Source organism: Pleurodeles waltl, chromosome 4_2 (assembly GCF_031143425.1).
Source record: "Pleurodeles waltl isolate 20211129_DDA chromosome 4_2, aPleWal1.hap1.20221129, whole genome shotgun sequence".
In the NCBI taxonomy this organism is placed as follows: domain Eukaryota; kingdom Metazoa; phylum Chordata; class Amphibia; order Caudata; family Salamandridae; genus Pleurodeles; species Pleurodeles waltl.
The window spans coordinates 462,016,283-462,039,242 of record NC_090443.1 but is presented as its reverse complement, the minus strand read 5'-3'; the positions used below and the strand labels follow the sequence as shown (position 1 = coordinate 462,039,242).

Sequence of the window (22,960 nt, the reverse complement as noted above, 5' to 3'; positions counted from 1 at the left end):
GTTGAATTAGGGTATTTGGCGCTTGGTTAAAAAGTTGTGCAATTGTGAAATAATTACCTTTTCTCGCTGTCCAATACTAGTTATAATATCCCGCCACTCCCTATCACAGCATGTTCTTTTATGTGGACCGCCATATATTGTTCATCTCATGGTGTTTTCCTTGTTCATTACTTTTTAAGTAATATGTGTACAAGGGGTTAAATCATATTCAAGAGACCTCATGACTATTAGTAGTGTTATTCTCCTGTATATAGTTAATGTAACATGAGTCTGTGAATCACTAAAAGCACAGTGGCTTATTTACAAGCCCCTAGCGCCGCCGGTGTCGTCACTTTATCCCACATAAAAAGTGACGCACCGGCGGCGCACGGGCCTCTAAATAAGCCCCACAGTGTTTTCTCACGTAAATTTAATTGTATATAGAAGTAACATAGATCAGCTCCTACAAAGTCAATGCTGTATATATAAATATCATGTAGGATAAATGTAAGTGATATATATTTATGTGAATTGTAACCGGGTAACTGTAACCGTGCAATGTGGTCCTATATTGCCTTTATGGTGTTCGGGTGCAAACTATGAGGCAAAAAGCTGAGTGGTTTCTAGATCACAAGCTTTAAGGTCTATAACGTCCCAAAACTATACTAACGGGGTTGTGATCGCTAAAGATAGAATCATGCAATCTATAATCAATTCCAAACCTGAGCAAAATAGGGGAAACAAAAATATAACCAATGATAGCGTTACAACCTCTCCCAATAAATGTAGGAGGAATAGTCATGGCTCCTTTAACAAAATACACCTTAAGAATAGGGACCAGATCAAATTGATAAATTATTTAATTTATAAATTCACCTTGGTGTGTGTGTTCCATATGCACACAATTCCAACTTAAAGGGCAGATGGCACTAGAATTTGGAACCCGCATCTCCCCTTGCATAAGTGAATATTAAAGTAATCTAACAGAAGGTTATGATTGGGGCTCCTGGTTTTATGGTATGTATTTTTTTTTTTTAAATCCATCTGTATTTATCCATATTTATTTTCTGCACATTTTATATGTATTTATCCATATTTGTTGTATGCCGTATGTAGAAAAACAAAGGTGCAATGGGTATATTGCCAAACTTATTAGGTCAACAAGTATTTACTTATATTTGAATGTTCAACTGGGTTTTAGCCATTTACAGTATAATACAATTTGAAAGCATTTGCAATATAGAAGAGCATCAACAGCTGCTCTGCTGCAGCTACATAAGTTTCATTAAGAAATAGTTTTCATTTTTCTAATTCCCCCTCCTGTAAACCTGCACAGCTATTGATCTAGCATTCATGATGGACAGTAATGAAACTTATCCAAAAGAAAACATATTTTACATATTTATCCATATTTAAAAATAAATACAGGTAGGAAAATATGTGTTTGGCTGTCTTTATCTGTAAAAATCAGTAACAACAGAATACTGGAAGGCTTAGTTATGATACTTCTCAGAGAATTACTCCATAAAAGTGAATAACTCTTGAAGATTGCATAACAACACAATGGCATTAGAAAAACGAACCAACAAAAGGTTAACACACTTTGAAAGCCTAGTCAACACTGACTGTGACTATTGCTATGAAATGGGCATTGATAGATAACAAAATGAATATAATCTTCCCAACCCACAGGGGAGGGCATCGCAGGTACTTGGAAAGCTTTAAAACCATCTAACCAAAATGAAGTTGAGGGCTCCCAGGTCTCCTGGAAATGATTGATAAACTCCAGCCAAATCAAATCAGTGATATTTTTGGATGAAAGGCCCACTATGTTCCAGTGTAGGATTACAAGATTAACCGCACCTCCATCAGGCATGGTCACCGAGCCATGAGGGGACAAAACAGCTCTATTATCATGACACCGTCAATCACATTTTGCTACAGGACTGATAGAATCAAACCTGCTGGATGCTGGAAATGAATCCAATAATATAGGACCTGAAGTATGACCTGGGGGTCATGGAAGGGAGTTATGGGCAGTGCTATTTTTTTGATTAGACAAGGTTGTGAGGGACATATCAGAGTAGGTCTTTACTGGCTACTGCATGATGCTAACAGAATCACTACAGGGTTTGTGAAAATACCCTAAAGGCATAATCTTGTATGAGCCTGACCCCTTCAGAGCTACTGACTGTGCCAAAACAAGTGCTGCAACACCAAGGCCCTTATTAAGAGTTTGGCGGGTGGCAAAGGCAGCCCCCTAAACTCTTTGGGGCGGAAAACTGCCACTCTGGTTTTCCGCCCGCCGGCCCTAATATGAGTATTAGGAAACTCACAACAACGTTGACACCGGCTTGTAATCAAGCCAGTGGCAATGTTGCAATGCGGCAGGTGCAACACCACCTGTCGCTCTTTCCACTGCCCGTAATTCGGGCAGTGAAAAGTGCGATGGTGCTGTCCATGGGGACCCCTGCACTGCCCATCTCAAGTGCATGGGCAGTGCAGGGGCTTCCAGGGGGGCCGCCAGCACCTCGTCTCCACCAGCCTTTGCATGGCGGTGGGACCGCCATGCAAAAGCCGGCTGAGAGAGGACTCATAATTCACAGGGCAGAGTTGCTTGCAGCGCTGCCCTTACAGATTAAGACTACTGGCACTGCCAGACTGTTGACAAGGGGGAACCTGGAGGTGCCAGTGATCAGACCGTGGCAGCTCAGCCAGGGTCACATTGTGGAGGCTGGACCGCTGCTTTGGTAGTGGTCCGACCTCCACTGCGAGTCTGGCGGTCCCAGGACCGACAGACTCGTAATGAGGAGCCAAGTGTGTTAAAATTAACCAAAATGCAGTCACCGTGAAAAGGCTTTACCGAATCCATCCCAGCCTCCTGGTCTTGACATTGTGGTGCACTAATTGTACCCCTAATCCGATATATTGCCTATCCAATTCATCACCTTATTTTTATCTTACACAAAATTATCTCTTGAGCCCTCCTCTAACAGGGGAACATTACACAACACGACCACATATGACATAGCGTCAGGGGGCAGATTAATAGTGGATTTAGCTATGTAACAGGTGCGGACTTGGTAAGAAGAATTAGATATCCGTGTGCTCCTTTCCTCGGGCAACCTAGAGGAATCCTTCCACTGCCACAAGCTAGGCCACAAAGGTCACTTTTTTTCTGGTGATTTCCCTGATCTAATTAAGCCCCAACTGAACCCTCATCACCCACTTTCCTGATCTAAGTAAGCCCCAACTCAACCCTCATCACCCACTGCTCCTCCCGTATTCGCCATCACTACAAGGTTAGATGCTTTGCCCCCAAAATTCATGGGTAGAGACAAACTGGAAGGTAACTCCTGGGCTCTATTGGTAGTAGTAGTATTCAGAGGAGGCATCTGATTTTTTCAACACATTACCAGGTCACACAGAGTCTTCTCCACTGCCCTGATTCTGGCTATACAATCATCAAATGACCTGGTAACCAGGCCTACAATAGTACAAAATAGTTAAAGCTCTAGCACCAAGAGGACTACCAGGATCACCCAAAATCTACCCCACATTAAAGTTACCATGTGTAGAATTTAAAATCTTAGAATCCCCACAAACCTCCTATGGAGTTCTGATCTAGCCCAGGTAGGACTCTTCCCAACTTGTGTTCCACTGTGGAAACCTCTTCAGTCACTGCTCCCAATGCTGAGGCCAAAAAGGACATAATAGATCATTTGGGGCAAGAAATTGTACTTGGTAGAAGCAGTTCTGAGAAGTAGCAGCAGACTTACGATTCCCCATCTTACTGGGCTTTCCTGAAATAGGTGAAAAAGGGGTGGCCTGGCCCAGCTGAGTCCAGCCACAGACAGGTGGACCCGTCTTGGCCCGGGCATATGACCAGGCACGTCACACGCACGTACTGTGCTGCAGAAAGCTTCTTGCCCTTAAGAGTGGAATGTGGTAGAGCCCCGTTTCATGGGCTCAAGGTTGAAGAGTTATGGAGGATAAAGTTCCCGAACTGGCAATACCACGTCCTGCTCTGCAGAAGGTCTCCTTTGATTAAGAGTGCAATGCTGTAGAGCCCCACCTCCTAGCCTCACTGTTGATGAGTTATGGGTGATGGAGTCCCTGAACAGGCCATGGCATGTCCCACGATGCAGAAATTCTTCTGCACTGGAGAGCATGATGTGGTAGAGCTCCGCCTCCTGTGCTAACGGTCGAAGAGTTATGGGAGATGGAGTCCCCAAACAGTCAATGGCGCGTCCCATGCTGCTGAAAGCCTTCTGTTTTTAAGAGTGTGATGCAGCAATCCCCCACCTCCTGGGCTCACTGTTGAAGAGTTATGGAGGATGGAATCTCTGAATAGCTGATGGCGTATCCTGTGCCGCAGAAAGCCTCCATGTTATTTTGTCTATTGAAACGCACACCACAGCCACTCCAGTCCTGGCCATGTTAGATAAAGGAACAAGCACTTATCTTGTAAATAACACGTTCATTTTCACAAAATGTTTCACTCGATCTAGCGTTGCAATATAGTCAATATCAACATTTAACAAAAGTGACCTTCAATTTACACAGTGCTTAATTTCTAAATAACAAGGTGCAGGTGCTCAAAGCTCTCCTCTTAATCACGCGGCTTCTGCATGTAAATGTAGGAACACGTAAAACTGAGGCGCCGTAATCCTGAAGCTATTTCGGGCCTCTTTAATCCATTTACAGCCCCTCCCTGCCCCTTCAGCCCACTCTAGCAACTTTCTACTTTCTCCCTTTGTGACGCTTTTTCTCTTTCCCCTTCCTCCGTCATTCCCATATGTGTGTTTTGCTTGCAGCAAATGCTTGAGGCAGAAGAATAAGCCCCGGCCCTCAAAAATAAGTGCTGGTGGTCAGCACCGGAAACAACAAGCACAAATTAAGCACTGAATTTACACAAACTCAAAAGTATGCATCAGGTTCTTTTGTTCACCACTCAAACCTGTGAACTTTAGGTTACAAACTGAAAAGGGCAGCAGGCATTCAGGAGATCTACCAACATTTTACGCTGGGTTTGCATAATGAAAGTGATGCAAACCAGTATGAAATATTTTTTCTATTATTTACTTTCCAGCGAAACACTTGTTTGGTGCTGGAAAATGATGAAAAGTAACGCAAAGTGGTGCTCGGTGCTGCTTTGCATTATGTTGCATCAAGGAGGCATTACATGGGTGTCCCCATCCAACCACCCACCCTTTTTGATGAAAAACCCTATCTACCAAAAATGTGAGAGAGGGTTTTGTGTCAAAAACTAATGCCTTTTAAAACCAGACGTTAAAAGGAGAAATGTTGCCATTTCGCCTTTCTTTTCCTACTTTCCATGCGTGCTGACTGTGCATTACTCATACAAGGTAGAAAAAGTTTTAGAAGTTCTCTAGGCCTGGTATTTTGTACTGTAAGGGTGACCGTCCCGTGCAAAACATATGCCAGATCTTCACACGCACCCTTGCACTAAGGCGCAAAGGTGTGTGCGTGGCACACAACAGCTGAAATCAGCACTGACACTAGGGAAATCTCTACAGATATGGTGCTCTCCTGCTCCCTCCTTCTCACGCAATGCAGCACAATTCTTTTTGCCAGCTGCGCTGCGTTGCGTTGCCGGGAAGGATTGTAAATCTGCCCCTGAGTCTCTTAAGATCAAGGATGCAATGCAGGCCCCTGCAGACTCTTTAGCATGAGAGGGCCCTAGGCCCTTACAGGCCACTTGACCTCTCCTGGGAGCCCTATTCTACCCAAGGCTAATGTATATCTGTCAGATATGGAAGGAGCAGAAACCCTTCATCATTTCAAATTATGCCACTGCCTTAAATAGCTCACGAGGATTGGTGGTTGTAACATCCAGGTAACAGGACTTGCATTTATGGAACACTAAGCTCTCTTGATGAATATGAAAATATTTATTGATGCTATTTGCTTTTAATAATGCCCTCCTCCATCACCCTGGTAACCTCAGGCTCAACCTTCCAATACGTACATGCCTATCACTCTGAAATCAATATCCCATTAGACCTGCACACCATCCAGTCCAACTACCAGCACTTGTTGCACTATCCTTCATCAGAACTATATATTAGGGAAGTATTCTCAGATTACCCCTCCATGCTCTGCACTAAAATATTATTACTGATTTACGTACAGCATCACCCTCTCCAGGCAGACCGGGTTCCAATTTTGGAGAGCTACTCAGCTCCTCCCTGATTCCGACTCTTTCCTGAGTTGCTGTAAGCAAGGGCATGTCAAAAAAGAGTTGTGGGTGTGAAACAAATGTGTCCGGCGACTGAAGCACTGCAAGCAGACACCGGACTTCAGTCCCATCCAGGGCACTTTGTGGCAGCAGGTACTGGTGTGAGATGGGAAACAATCAATGATACACCAGACCTTCCAACATACATGGTGCCACTGTGTGTCACACAATATCGGCTTCCTTCACATAGTCATCAATAAGCAGACGATATCGCACTGAATGTGAACAAATGTGTGAGCAGCGAGCAGGTCTCCCGTTAATTGTATGGAGGCTCTATGCAGCCGATAGCCATTACGCGCTGTGAAACCTCCCTAGGACATTGGCGGTTGCCTCTGATGCTTTGTGTTTTTTGGAGTTGGAGAGGGTGATAACGCGTACAGCCCTTATAAATTTACCTGTATCTGGACACGTTGGAGGTCGGTGAATCTTTTAACCGAGTCGGGTTCTCCTCATCCTCAATAGTCGAGTCACTCAGATCAATAATCAATGACTATTGTAATCGGTAATCAATACTCAATTAATAGGTCAATATAGCACATCAGAAATCAATAACAGTTGGTATTTCGGCGCACCATGACCTTTCAGTCATGAATAACCACACCAGTTTATTAAAAGTTAGTGAATTTATTTTCCTATATTAACAAAGCTAGCACGATATATATATGTCTCAAAACCAATTGATATATGTATATGAACATTACTAGCTGTCCATAACGGCGGAAGAAACGCAATCTACGCAAAATCTGAATAATGATACACTCTGTTATAGCAATGCAAATTACCAATGTGACTAACTGTATTTGACTAATTGCATACATTCGGTCAGCATAACAAGATTTCAATTCTTCATGATACATTGAATGAATACCTCAACTAACCTCTAATTAGCATTGGCATGTGGGACTTCATGCAAAACGAATTTAGTCAACACAAATTTGGAAAAGTTCTAGCTAGGACCCTATCAAAATAGCAGTTGGTACCTAAAAGGAAAAAAAACACAATGCATAATACATTTATCCTTTCATATTTACCAAATACAATCAGCATTCAAGAAAAGTCTTCGTCCTTCAGGTACCGGTTGATCAGCATGGGGCAAATTTCAAAGGGGCAAAGTTAAGGGCAAGCTTCCTTGCAACGGCAAGGAGAATAGGGCAAAGTTACTGCATGGGCAAGACGGGGGCAAATCAAAGTTAAAGTCTCTAGGGTGAGAATTCTTAAAGTCTCTTTCTCTCGGATAGAGAAAGGGGCATCAGGGTGTCGTCCCAAAATGGAGTCTGGCATCAGGCTTCAAACTGGCATAGAGGAAAATGGCTGACTTCCCTTTGTCCGGTGGGTTTAAGTAAGAAACATTCCAAATTCTGTAGGGTCTTCCATTGGAGGGTTCATAGGTTGGCTTCAAATTGTCCAATCAAAAATTGTCTTTTACTAGCGCTCATTTATGCATACACTGTCCTTGGCGCCTTGGAACACAAATTGTATCATGGTTTGCCAATTATTTTACTATCTGTACCTTCATTGTCCGCACCTGCAGAGACTGACCTTGTATCAAAGGGGATGTAACCGGCCTAGCACGAAACCTTGGAGATAAGTGTACCAGCCAGTTTCTACTGGAAAAATACAACTTCAAGCAAGAATATAGTTCATTAATTCAAGGAAAAAAAGAATCACGCAATTAGAATTTGAAGCCAGGCAACTAGGCCAAAGCCTGTACTAAATTTAAGCTAAGCAAAACAGTTTTCAAACAAGAAATCATGGCATACATTTGCGATTATGACGAATTAGTACATTTTTAATACTTCATGATTAATAAAGCTCGTTTATACTGATGGCAAACTACACCGAGGGCACAATTTCCCTCGTACATTATTTCGTTAATTTAAAATCACACTTAAATATATATGTCGGTTACACGGTGTACATGAATATATGTCGAACCTTCTTTTCTGCGTCATCAAGGGTGACACAGTGAATTAAAGTGTCTCATGCTGTGCTTGGCAGAAGGCCAGCTCCCCACATTCCGCCCCGCTCCTCAAATTGTGAACATTTCTCACAGATTGGCAAGTCTAAACTCCATTCATCCGCCTCAGTACAAACTCATGCTGTACCGGCTTATTGGAGGGAGGTGCAGCAATACCAGTGCTGGACTGGGGAACCAAAATCAGCCCGAGCAAAAACCTAGCTCAAACCAGCCCATTTCCCTTGTCTCCTTGTGCAATCTCTCTCTTTTGATCTAGCAATTCTCTCTTTCCCTCCTGTCCCTCTCATCCCTTTCTCTCCACTCTCCCTTTCTCCGTCTCTTTCACCCTCTCCTAAGCCTCTCTGTGCCAAGCTGGGGAAAGTGACAGAGGCACCAGGAGGCTCTGGGCATTCAAAACCGGCCTCCAAGCCCACTGGGGAATGGCCAGTGAAATAAAAGGCCTGTCCATCTCTGAGCGCCATATTCTGTGCACGCAATGCAGTGCAGCACACAACAAGCCTGTGCAGGAGTACCCTGGCTTGGCAAGCTTCTTTTACAACAGCACAGTGGCTCCTCTGAATATTTCCAAACCAGGAAAAACTCCACACTGTTAATTGAATTAAAACATGCACCCTATCAGAACAAAGGATATCACTCAATGAAATTCAAGCAAACTTGAATTATGCTTTGGGCAGGTATTAACATTAGTTCTGAGGTGCAACATACATTGATTAAAGGCATTGATAAATAGATTTAGTCGCTTGACTAGTATGCTTTCATAACTAGTAGGGAAGTAAAATATCATAAGAAACCAGGACCCAAAATACCAATAGTGTAGGGTGAAGTACTTACTAGGTGCAGCATTCCATCCTACTCTCAGCTGCTACCAGTGGCAGCTGCTACCAGGCAGGGCTGGTGGGGCAGAGCATGGAGCAGGGGCGATGGAGAATAATATTAAAAAACACAATTGCACTTACCTGCTGCCTTGCCTCTGCCTCTGCCACTCCCTCTGCCTCAGTGCTTGCTTTGCTTCCCCCCAAGCCCAATCCAGGCACTTCTCTCATTCTGTTACACAGCATCAGAGAAATGAGGGATTGGCCTGAGTGGGTAGAAATGCCGCTGAGGGAGGGAATGGGAACCTGCACTTGGGGCCCACCCAGCTGTGAAATGCAGCTCGGGTGGAGAGTTCTAAGTGTGCATGTCAGTTTGGGTGGCCTCAGACAGCTGGCTAAACTGATATGTGCCCTTAGAATGCACCACTACTCAACCTCCCTCCTGACATGGAGGATGCTGGCTCTGCCCCAGACAGCGGAAAAATAAAATGATAATAGTGTATTATCATTTTATTTTTCTGCTGCCTTATTAGCAGTGAGGCAACGCTTCTTTGCCATAGTGGAGAGGCCGCCCCTAACGTCTACTGCTCATACTATACTGGTGTTGAACAGCTGGGCTGAAGAAACTGCACAGACTCCAGGACTATGTCTGAGCAGCAATCGAATCCTGATGCTGCTTTCATGCTAGGATTAGCACGAAAGAAGTGCCAGGATTGCTGTGGAGCCTGTGCAGGGTGACTCAGTGAATGCTGGGACATCAGAAGAAGATGAGCGTTGAGTGAGGCGGCAGGAAACAGTGACGACGGGAAGAGGTACTTTTAAAAATGTTATTGATTTTTTTATTCCCCCATCATTACAGCCACCCACCCCTCCCATTGAGATTTGCGGCGGCTGCCGCTGATTATAGGTCCTCTGATCACCCCGGCTATCACCCATTTATAACAACATAAAGATTAATCCATTGCATATGCAGCCCTCCCTTTAACTAAGGGAATCAACCATTAAACAAAACTGCTAAACATGTATTTGATTATAGACATTAATAAAAATAATAATTTTAACCAAACAAAAATGGAATGGAAGGATGGACTATAGAAGCTAGGTCAAGGGGAAACGTGTAAAGCCTCTGTTCTCACTTGTTGTACAGTAGTCAAAGAAAAGCAGGCAAGTCAAAGATGCAAATTTCACTCCTCCTTAAGTGAGTAATAAGGTAAATAGTACTATTCTTCCTTTTTAATTGTGGTTCGGGTTAATGAAGTCTAAGACTCAATGAAAAGAAACGTTACAGAAAATAAATATCATGATCAACTTTGCTAGGGACCAACCCATGAATAAAACACACCCAAGGAGTACACTTACAGATACAGTAGATCAGAAAGTATTCTTAAGAAAAAGAATTATGCATCCGTAGCAGTAACTGCTGATCATTTATTGTGCAATAGCACCAGTGTGCTACAGAAGTGTTCTAATAAGTTAACTAGATCGTGGGAATATCTTTTATTGAAAAACTATTATGTTTTGTAAATTGGATTAGAAGTGATTTCAAATTGAAAATTCTTCAGGATTCTTCGATAACTACACTCATTGACAATGAAAATCAAATACTGACATACATAGAGTTCTGCTCAAAGAATGTAAAATATCAATAATGGAACCCTGAGTAGTTTTTATAGTTTTGTGTCTTTAGATAGTCACACATAACAGATACAAAACCAATAACACTCTAATTCGTCCCGTATCAAATGCCTGCTTTTCTAGCTATAGCTATATAGCTCTAACCTAACGACCATAACACTGAACAAAAGTGATAAAAACAAAATATTTTGTCATTTTTCCGGAAAGGCTTGAAATACAGGATTCGCAAGAGTGCTAGTCATACCAAGCAAAGAAAAGACAAAGACGAGCCTTCCAGGCAGAGAATAATAGTTTTGGATTAAGTGTAATAATGTCCTAGCCAACCTGGAACAAGTAAAATATTCTTTTGGTGCATGTTTTACTCTCTCTAACGCTCATCTAAGAATCAGTGTTGTCTAGACATTGGCATTGTCCTAGGTTTTCATTTCTCTACAGACCCAACCCTACAGTGAGAAACAGGAGGGAAACATGGAGTTTGGTGTATTGTCCCAATGTATTATTGTAAAATTAAAGCTGCCTTTGATAAAGTCTCCCAGGACAAATAAGTGGCCACGGTTAAAAACAATGAATGCTATCTTACTTTGTAGGATCCAAGAGCAATGGCTGAAGATTATGCCACCAGAAGCCATACATTCTTTGTCACATAGGTCAGACATGTTGGAGCTTCATCCAGGAACACTGGTTTAAGAATTTAAATGCTCCTCCCAAAAATTATGTGCACATTAGTTTTGCATCCTATTCAAGTATTATAAAAAAACTTTTTGTGTTTTCAGGCAAAATATGTTGCTTTAGTGACCTCAGCTTGTGTATTCTCTGAAAGTAAACCATACTTTTGATATTTTTACAGGGTATTGATGGGCCTGTCGGAGAGAAGGGGGATGCTGGAGATCCTGGAAATCCTGTAAGTTGATTAAGGCTATTTTCCAGGATGAGTGCATTAGGTTTGGGAAGCTTGGCTTCCCCTTCTTTTGGAAGTAATTTCTGATCCGTTTTTAGACCAATACATGTTTTTTAACAAAGTTTGATTTTGCACAAAAGCATTCAGCACTAATTAGGAACTTTTGTGAGACATACAATTCTGACATAAAGAGAAGGCATCAGTTTACTCAACTCCTTTACTCAATATTCCTTCCATACAAATTTAGAGCACACATCTTTACTTGTGTCATCACAGAGGAGTCAGGATGGGGGTCAGCAACATATCAGTACAATGTGCCGGCACATACATTGAGTTTGCTGAATATAGCAAATGACATTTGTTTGTTTAACAATGCGTTCTTAAAGTACATTTTATAATTAACCCGGGGTTTAAAATCCATTTTAGTTGGAAAAAATGTCTTGTCACAAAAAAGAGTTGAGAGATTCTGTACTGCAAATAATTTCACTTTATGAACCTAAGAGTCCTGAGCAGAAAACAAAGGTTATGCAAGAGTGGTCATGCAGGTATTATGATGCAGCAAGGAAGCACTTAGGATATGGCTGCAACTTGCAAACCTATCACAAACTGTTTCCAGCATCAATAAAAGTCTCTTCGTTTTTTCGTCATGCCCCTCCTTCAACAGACATTGGGGAAAGGTTACAGCAAAACATATACCAATATATGCAAGAAGTAGAAAACGTGCACAGATAAGCACTGTCTCTTCCAGACAGTGGGATGTTAAACTTGAAATTTGATGTCTTAGGCATACACCAACACTGCCTGGAGTACATTATATAGGTTTCAAGAAAATTAACACCCCAGTGCCCTGAATGTAGTTGAGTAGAACAGTATGGTTCCCAGTGTAAATCTTTCAGAATCGTCTTCCTTTGGCTTACTGACTTGTGTTTCTGCCTTATGATACTGATGCTTTTTTTTCTTTACAGGGTCCACCTGGACCTTCAGGTGAGCCAGGCCCCCCTGGACCGCCTGGAAAAAGGGTAAGTTATCGATTATAAGGGTGTATTTGGAAATCAGATACGTTGCATACGCCATATGTAAAAGCAATTGACTTGTTTTTATTTTGTTGTAGGGGCCTATTGGGTCAGCGGGAAAAGAAGGAAGACAAGGAGAAAAAGGTGGTAAGGTAAGATCGTCTACAACACAGTGACTAACCTGACACAAGACAGCCACATGGACAGTCAGTGTATACAGATATAATGTACACTTTGGTGCCCATATGTACATGTAGAGAGATGGACAGTTCAGAGCAGAGGATGTTGCCAATTACTCTGCAGTGCAACAAAAATTGACTCATACTCTACAATTTTTCGTTCATGACAGTCTTAACAAACATCTTCCTCCTTTGGGGGTACACCTGACTGTTGAATCTAACAGTGGATTCTCATTTCTTGAAACACTTCAACTGTTTTCCTGCATAACTGTGGTGTCATAGTTATGTGAATGACCTTGTTTTGAAAGGTTTTCCAAATAATCTGTGATGCTAAGAAAAAAATCATATAAACAAATACCCCCATTCTTTTTACATCATAATTACTGGCTCATACGTGCCATTAGGATACTCTGGCCATTAGGATTACTAAGCCTTAGCAATTATATATCCATACTCAGGTGCTGCATATGTATCGTACATGTTTAACCATTTTCTTAATTTTATTTTAAAAGTATGTGATTTCACCATTCACATTATTATCTGTTTTTGATCATGTATGTAGAAGGTTTTATTGCATAAAACTACCACTAGTGCATGGCCCAATGAAAGAATAACAGCAGCATAAATAGGGTTTTATTAACCTACACTTTCTCTTTCTTTCCTACAGGGACAAGCAGGTACAGAGGGGCTCCCTGGGAAAACCGGACCCACAGGCGTCCAAGGGTCACCCGGCAGAGCGGGTGCTGAAGGTCTTCGTGGCATTCCTGGACCAGTGGTAGGTCCTGGCTGGATATCAAATTATAGCCAAGGCAAAGTATGAGAAATACGGATATATATGACCATCTCTCATCCAGATGATCTCAATGTATTTCTGCCTTTTCTATATCCATGCAACCAGTGCATTTTATGCAGATATATTTTCTTGTCTGCAACTTCTTTTTAAGCCTTATTGGTTAATTTCATGCAGCTCTCCTGTACCTCAGTGGTTAAAATGTACCCTCCACTGAGTGTATTAGTTGTAATTAAAAGGAATGCCACACAAGGAATGTAGTTGAAAGGTACTTAGCAGGTAAGTGCGCCAAATTAGCTTGTCACAGAAGAAGTGTGGCAAATACTCCAACGCTTTTAAGTACTTTAATTCTTGTCACAGTTCAAAGTGGATAGGACCAATCCACAAAGCATTTTTGTATATGGGAAGTTGTACTACAGAAGTGCTTTTTATGTACTCTTAAGTGCCCTTTTGAATCTACACAGAAATGTCAAATTGCTTATTAATAAAAGTGTAAAGTACATACAGTTGTTTCTGTTTCTACTAACTGCACATGAATGTTCCCTGGATGTTTCCATTTTGTTCCCACTTTAGATGTTTTAGGGACAATTTACAAATGCATAACAAAGTCTGCTAAAGAGTACTACCTAAGTACTACTTTATACATTCCTAAATGCCTTTGTGGATAGGCACCTAAGTATTTTCCTGTTCTGTTTCTTAAAAAGATGTATGGAGCAAACATTTTGGGCAAATGCTCAAATAATTAAGCAGAAATCCCTTTGGGGTCATGTATGGCTTTTCATAGAAAGAAATAGCTGGTATATAGAATGAAGCAGAAACGTTAAACTGTATTGAATAGAGGGAGTTATTGTCCATAGAAAGATTAAAAGCATTTTTATGATGTGGCTTGCACATTTTAATATTCATAGGGTAGGGTATTTGTCAGAAGGATGGTTGCATTTCCCATCCCAAATAATAAAAAATCATCAAGACTTTTGATTATTCAAACCTTTTGGGTACTCACAAGAATTTAAAAAGTGGAAGGTAAAAACTCTTCACAGCTTTGAGGCGTGTATGTCAGGAGATGCCTGGAACACATTCAAAAGTCCATCTAAAGGTATAAAGTGGATTTTGGAGCAGTGGATCTTAAACTCTAACATCAAACCCTTATAAAAAATTCACTTGGTATCTTAGCTAGTATTTCATCCCCTCAAACAGAATCCCAAGGCTGAAGAACATGAATATGGTAAAGGATTGATGCTCCACTTACTTATAAGCCACTCCTGTGAGATTAACACACACCTCAAAACCTGTAAGTACGCCGTTGAACTGAGAGCCAAGCTAACTGGGTCTTTCATTCTTCTGAAGTGAATAATCTCAGTACCATTAAGTTAATTTTTCAATTTTATTTGCCAAAGTTATTCCATGAGCTTGTTCTTTCTAGAGGCCCTTATTCCTCAATGATCTTACTTTGCCCCCATTTAATCTTCTACTGGGGTTAAGCCCATTTAAATGGGCTTGTGCAGGTGCATAACAGGGTTTTGGTCTAATAACCCCTATCTAAAATGGAACGACAACATGGATGCAGAGAATCCAGAATATGAAGCTGTCAATCATTTTACAGATTTCTTGACCCATTACACTTAATTTAGGCCAAATGTATGAATATCTGGTTGCAAGATACTGGTCTCAAATTCCTACCAGTATTTGTGCAACCAGCAGATTTTAAAGACCCAACTGTCAGTTCTTAAAAATCCGAGTCATAGTATGTCGCAATTTGACCTACTTCATAAATATTAAAGCGCTAGATCACAAATTGTGACTCACTAAGATCGGAGGCCATCATGTGGATGGTGGACTTCTATGGGCAGCAGACCACTGTGTCTGGGTTTGCTTTTAAATATTGCAATTTAAATATCAGCCCATTTTCCTTTAAAGAAACAGGGCTTTATTAAAAAATATTTTTCTTTTTTTGAATCTTAGTTTTAGAGTAGGCATTTTTAAATTTAAAATGGGAATGGCGTTCCGATAGGACAGACCCCTTTCCTTTAGCAATTTCATTACCACCTTTGAGGTGTTGGTACATTTTCAGTGTTTTGCAACTGTATTTTGGTTGCAAAACATTGATACATGTCACACAAATTTGGTATTTAGAGGGAGCATCTACAACATCCAACTTCCAGATAAAGAATCAACATCCATGAAGAATCCCTTTTTAGGGGATCAGAAAATGTTTTCTGACCCCTAAAATGAGATTTGCACATAGAAAAGGCATTTTTATGGTTGCAAACACCATATCAAAGTATTTGCAACAGTAAAAGTTGTTGGTACATATCCTCATTGTTCTTTTAACTTGCTATTTACTATGTACCTGATTAACAACTCTTTTTTATAACTAAATGTGACTTGCTAAAGAATTTCCAACAAATGGGAAAAGATCTTTGTGAATTGGGAGGCCACTTCCCTGCCTTCTTTACCAAGCTTGAATGCTTGCATCACCATAATCATACTTTGAAAAATTACAATGGGAACATAAGGGATTTTTGACACCCATATGAATCAATAAGCTGGGTCTGCTCATTTAATGGACTGGTGCATCCTATACATGAGTCTGTGTTTGCCACAAGGATCACAGGTTAAAATCCCACCAATGCAATGGAAGCTTTCGTTCTCCTGAGGTTGATAAAACAAGAATCAATGATTTAGATAAAGATAAATATCTGTACTTCACTGCCCATATACCCATGGGTGAAAATGTGTGTTGCACTGTGACCCCTTTTTGGGTGTTTGGTTCAGTTTTAACATTTATTGGGTCTCACCTGCCGATAATCTTGAACTTGAACACTGGAACACAACTATATGGTCCATAATGTATGTATTCTAACTCATAAAACATGTTGAAATTGGCCTAAAACCCATTTAGCACATACAACTTTCCTATAAGGCCATGGGATATATTGAACAAATAAACCTATGGCATGGAAGTTATATGCCAATTATTGTGGATAGCACCTGGTGCCATCCACTACAGTGGCCGTTAAAGTGTATTCGAGACTACCCTTAATATGTAAAAATCACTATTTTGACAGATAGGAAACTAACTTTTAAAGATTAAACAAGGCACTCTTACCACACGCTTCTGTCCCCAATGGAGGGTCCATAATATTCGAGAGTGTAGCATGTGAGACATTAGAAATTACATGTTCCCAAGTGGCTAGGCCCAAAATGACATGGTCACTCGTCAAGCAGTAACTGGTACATAGGAAAAATGAAAGTCTAGATGATATACTTAAATCTATAACTATTGACCGGTATCAGCCACAGACTCCATGAAAATGCCTATGTTTATATTTCATACAGATTGAATTTGATGGTGACGTCAGATGTTTATTAAATATATTGAAAACATAACTTTTAGAAAGATACATTCACCCTGCCTAACGCTGCTGGAAACTAACTTTCATTAGCACTCTAGCGATTGCCCAGTCTGCACTTGGCCTAAATTAGTTGTGAAGGAGGTGCGTGCAGAAATTGTTGAGGAGAACAGAAGCAAAGGACAGGAAGTGGAGAGTTTTTTTCTTCCCCTGGCAGGAAGACTAGTTGAGATGGGCGCAGGAACTTAATTTACTTCAAAAGGGCCTGTCACAAGTAAATGTTAGGTGATGCCTAGAAACGTCTCAGCTCTTATCCCCCTAGCTAGGCTGGCATCAAACCCAGTGTGAGGAAGGTTACCCGAATTCCCAGGAGGGGACTGCATATTATATTGTCTACAACTCAGGGTGGACATAAGCTCTGTACAAGTGGAGAACAGTTTACCCATCTTGGATTTGGAAAGTGATGTTCATTAAGGGATTATTTGCACTAGGGCAATCTAAAATGCTAAAAATAGGGGGGTAGGGTTATCTTTGGGAACTTGGGAATCCCTACCCAACCCAATTGGCTAGATAGTGTACATGAGTCATCCACACCCACTATCTGATGCCAGTAATAAATGTGGCATGCAGAGGCACCTCTTTAGAGCACTTTTTGAACCTGCAGAAAAACAGAAGAGGATTGGACCTGCTGTCTGTGACCTGAAGGGAGCCCTAAAGAACTGGACCCACTCCTCCTTGCATCCAGGGCATAGAAGTGGACTCCAGGGGTCAGCTGGCTGACCTTCTGTGTGGCTCTAGGTGTCTTTTCCCAAAAGACACCAGCTGACCAGTGGAAACTGGATCTGAACTGGACTTTGCTAATGTCCCAGGGCCCTTAGAAAAAGGTACACATTTGGTTGTATGAGCAACAGAAGAAACTTTAGAAAACCTTTTCTCCAGAGCATCAGCGGGTCCCATTGACAAAGGTAACAGGCTAGCAGTTTTGTGGTGTTGAATTGAACTTCATCCTGGTTAAGGCTTCCAGTACTTCTGAAAAATGACTCATTCTCTGTAGCGACACAGAAAATTTTCAGTAAAAAATCTCCACATCTCTAGAGCTACAGGGGGACAAAACGGCTTTAAATATCTGGCCTTCAGTTCCATGGTGCTAGTTACAATTTCAGCAAAGGCCCACAGAAAATGGATGTTTCTTCTCAGAAAGTGGCAAAATACCATTTCTGCATTGGTATTTAGAAGAAAGGTTAGTGCTTTCTTTCTTTTCTTAAAAAGTGACAATTGTGGTTAGCCTCAAATCGCCCAAGGACCTGGTCTACCTCGTCTGTAGTTGGCACTTTGTGCTTCTTTATACTATTTCTACATGCATCTTGAAAAAATCATATCTCCAGGTTCCCTTCTTGGATTCTTGTTGTTATCATCTTACTGTACTCATACATTGCTTCTCATTATTTTAGAATTCGGTGTGGAGTTTTATTGTGTTTTGGGTGACTTTCTAGACTGTTTATTTACTGCTTAAATATTTGACACCTAGCCTTTGTTGTGTCACATTATGAGGGATTGAGCAAAGGTTTATTTTTATTTGATTTGAGTAACATGCAGCAGGCAGTAGCCTTATTTTTGAGGTGGACACATGCCCAACCCAAATAATACACTTTCCCAAAGTGTGCTATAGAAAAATACAGTAAGGGCCTTAAGTAGAACTTGGCAGGCAGGCTATTCTGTCAAAAATAAGGGTGGGCAGAGCTCACAGAGTTCTACACTGTGGAGTTCTCCGAGTTAGCTAAAAATTCCAGAATGTCACCTGCCGTACGTGACATATGCAAATAAATAATGTCCAAGCCCAGGACCCCTACCCCCATCAAAGTACTACCCAGGCCCAACCTTGTTTAGTTTCTGAGACTGGGCTCATTCAGGGTGGTATCTATGGCCGCAGGCAGCAAAAGCTGCTGTTTCAGCCCTCTTGTGCTGACATAGCCCACCGGCCTGGAACCTTCTGCTCTCAACCACATCGGCACACTTCCCTTCACCAATGGTTCACCTTCACAATTATGGCATGGAGGGCCAAGCACACCCTGTGTCTTTCTCCAGCCTTCCAGTTGCTTACTCTTCACTTACATACAGACTCAGACTGCCCTTTTTTAGGGCCCAGTATTAGCAGCACCAAACCAGCTCACCACCAGCAGCCTGGTATTTCCACAAAGTGCCTACCTGTACTCACCACTGAGCTCTAAGGCACTCTCTAAGGATGCTCACATCTCCATGTGGCAGGGGCTGCTTTTCTACCACTCAGCAGATGATGCGTCCCCAGTTGCTAACTCTCTTAGCTGGCCTCAGCACCATACCCCATAGGACCACTTCATTTCCCAGGGACTGTGGGAAGACAGGTTCTTTTCAAATGGAGCTCTGACTGCATGTTTCCTTTTTTCCAAGCACAGACCACCCTCTTATACAAATCCTGTCCATGCCCAGTGCCGGATACCGTGTGCACATAGAAGAGAAAGCGAAACAAGGGTTTGAATGCTGTCAGGGTCCCTGTTTCCAGCGGCCTGGCTCTCTGCCTCTCTCTGACCCTGCTCCCGGCCTGCTGAGAACAGTGAAAGGAGGGAGGCCTGGATCCGGAGCTGGTGCCGGTGCAGCCCCTCAGCAGCAGCTTGCAGCAGTTCCACACTGACCAGCAGAAAGCAAAGCCTTGCCTGTCGTAGGTCAAATGTTGTCTTCATTTTTGGCCGAGTGTAAAGTACAGCCCAGTTAAGGGCCACACATCGCTAGAACTGTGTGCACACCGGTGAGCTCCATTCCTTTGCAGGGTTAGCGGAGTTATTTTGGGTGAACTCTGCACTCCAAGCAGAGCGTGGAGTGCCAAAAACTTTGTTAACTCCGCTTGCGGAGCGGAGCTCACCATCCACCCCTGGTCAAACACAGATATCCTGTCTGCCATATTACAAGTGCCTTAGGGTATAATGCATGTATAATATGATGGATGTGACATCCACCACACTTGTGTTGGTGTCTCACTTTTTTCCAAAATCTAAATAAGTCCCTAAGTTGCTTTATTAGCACCATCAATTCCCAAAATCTATAACTACATATTTCTAAATATGTATACATGATAGTTCAGTTCGAAGAACCAATGTATGCTTCTCATCAGTCTGATGTTGCTAAGAAATATCTTAGTGTTCATGTTCTTCGTAAAGCAATTCCTTATTTCCTATATTTGCAAGTTAAGTTGGACATTGTTGGATCTTTTTAATGACTATCACTGCAGCTTGGACTAAAGAATGTATTACACACTTTTCCAGTTTGCTACTTTAAACAGTCCCAACTGATAACTCCTTGTGCAAGTGGAACATTATTTTAACATTTATATTTTCCTTTAGGGTGATCAAGGTCTGGTCGGCCCGCCAGGTCAAACCGGACCTCCAGGCCCCATGGTGAGTTCTGTTAATTTGATGCTAACATTTCTGATATCACATTACGTATGCAGGAGATCTGGCATAGAGCTATTTTCAACTGGTTCCCAATTGGCAAGCAGAGTAGACAATCCATAATGAAACATTAATAATCCACGAACATCATTAAGGTCCCATAATGAATCTTACAGAGTGTTATCTTTAGCAGATTTGGGGGGTTTTCAGGTGCTGGAACATACCCAGTAAAAACTAATGGGCCAAAATTACAAGACCCTAACCCACATTGCACCACATTAGCGTAATTGTTTTACGCTAATGTGGCTCCACAAGGAAAAAATCGCCACGCCATATTTACAAAGTGGCCCAATGCATGCATTGCGCTACTTTGCTACCCCTTGCACCACATTATGCCTGCGCCAGGCATAATGTACGCAAGAGGGGTGTTCTGGGGTTAGGAGGCCCGCAAAAATGGCACAATGAAATCTGATAGATTTCATTGCACCATTTTTGGCATCATTTTTAATGTCTGTTCATAGAAGGCATTAAAAGGTTCCATCCATTGAAGACAATGGGCCTCCTTACACTTTGCTGCAGTAGCATCACAATTTTCAATGCCAGTGCAGCAAAGTGCCACAATAGCACCAAAAATGTTGACGCTATTGGCCTAACGTGCGCAATGGTGCTCCGTATTGTAAATATGTGCACCCATGGTGTCGTTATGTGACTGTGGGGGGCACAATACATCTGGCACAGAGTCTTGTAAATCTGGGCCAATGTGTTTCTGGAGACATTTTCCTCTTTCTGAAGGCTGGAGGAAGATATTTTCAAAAAATTGCCCAGAACCAGCATTCACGTTTGGCAATGGACCTATTTATTTCAGGCTGAGTGTGGTATTCTCCATGTAAGGGTTCATACATAATAATGACAAGTAACTTGAGTGGAGGTACTGGTCAGAATTGGTAACACTAGACCTGGCATCTCAACCTCCAATACTGCCCAATGTTGAATGGGGGTCTTGGTGTCAGCTAGTAGTTAGGATTAGATAGTGTGTTAAATGCTCACACCCTTTAATAGACACAGCCATGGATTTTGGGTGTTACTGAAGACAGTGTTAGCTGCTTCAGGCAGCCCAAGGGTAAGTAAATAGAGAGAAAATCTCAGAAAAGGACGACGGTACATTGCAGGAAGTCAGCTGTAAGACTCCTTCCTACCTGTGTCTATTTGTCAACACTAGACATCAAAGCCAAACCTTTAGGCCCAGATTTAAGAAGGCCTAGCACCTCCATGCACCATATTAGCATACTTTTTTATGACGCTTATGTGGCTCAGCGAGGCCAAGTTTGCAGCACCACATTCACAAAGTGGTGCAATGCAAGCATTACGCCACTTTGTAACCCCTTGTGCCACATTATGCCTGGGCCAGGCATAATGTATGCAAGTGGGGGAATTCCCCCGTTAGGGGGATGGCAAAAATGGTGCAGTGGAATCAATGAGATTCCACTGCACCATTTTTAGCGGCTATTTTTAATGTCTGCACAGAGCAGGCATTAAAAGGGGGCACACCATTATTCTTAATGGACCCCCTATGTACCTTGCAGGATTAGCGCTAACATTTTTGGCACTAATCCTGCAATGTACTACAATAGCGTGAACAATTATTACACAATTGTCCCTAACCTGCACCATGGTGTGCCGTATGTTTAATATGGAGCACACTTGGTGGCATTAGGGGGGCGCTGAGGGGCGCAAGAAAAGTGGTGCTGCATACAATGCAGCAACAGTTTTCTTAAATTTGGGCCTTAGCGTATATGGTTGCCTAAACTAAAGAACATGCACGGAGATAAAAGTACATACGACATAAGGACTGGGTGGTAGCAGACTGCACACACTTGAAGAGGAAACACTTAATTCATATCTATTGAATATACAGAGGTCAACCCTCAAAGATAGACTTTTGAAGCAGTCATATTTGTAATGCAGTTAAAATGCTTGAGCATGAACGATCCCCTTTTTTTTGTAAGAGCCAGTTGGAAGGGCCGTCTGGCCCTCTTCATAGTTATGTTATAGTGCTTTCATCTTCCGACATATTTACGTACCCTAAGCTGAAAAAACAGCTGCCCAGCTGTGGCACGCCATACTGAAATTTTAACGAGCATTGTATTTTTTAGGGCCCTGCTGGTTTACCCGGCCTGAAAGGAGATCCTGGCTTCAAAGGTGACAAGGTATGTACTCCTTTTATCAAGTAACAGAAGGTATTCTTGTCTGTTCTGGCTTCAGAAAAACAAAGCTTCTTAGACCCCGCTTGCAAAATCCTGTTGGGAAAGTGTTCCCTGCATAGCAAGCATCAATTCCTCTGCAGCCATACGTAAACTCAAATTTCCTATAAAAAATATTATGAACTGTTAAATTCCTTCGATTTGACTGGCTGAAATTTGCTTCGAAACTGAACACGTTTCCCTTGCTTACTGTGCAAGAATTGTGCAGATTTTAGGGCATGTAAATAAGTGCATGGAATTATGTTAAAAAGTGTCCAACAACTGCGTGAAAAGCGCATAGAATGTGAAAAGGAGTTTCTACATGTCTAGGTCTTGGTCAGAACTCTGGGCGGGGATATACCTAACCGTAACAATTGTACAGGAAACGTGTAAAATGCC

General features: G+C 41.9%; 1 protein-coding gene across 2 annotated transcripts in view; it reads left to right on the top strand.

The window, feature by feature from the left end:
* Positions 1 to 22,960, top strand: part of COL5A3 (collagen type V alpha 3 chain) — a 546,803-nt gene that overhangs the window by 459,856 nt on the left and 63,987 nt on the right. For both annotated transcript variants that reach the window (XM_069231786.1, XM_069231785.1), the window contains 6 exons: positions 11,514 to 11,567; positions 12,530 to 12,583; positions 12,676 to 12,729; positions 13,424 to 13,531; positions 20,274 to 20,327; positions 22,475 to 22,528. In XM_069231786.1, the coding sequence (XP_069087887.1) occupies positions 11,514 to 11,567; positions 12,530 to 12,583; positions 12,676 to 12,729; positions 13,424 to 13,531; positions 20,274 to 20,327; positions 22,475 to 22,528 (378 nt within the window). The remainder of the gene's footprint in view (positions 1 to 11,513; positions 11,568 to 12,529; positions 12,584 to 12,675; positions 12,730 to 13,423; positions 13,532 to 20,273; positions 20,328 to 22,474; positions 22,529 to 22,960) is intronic.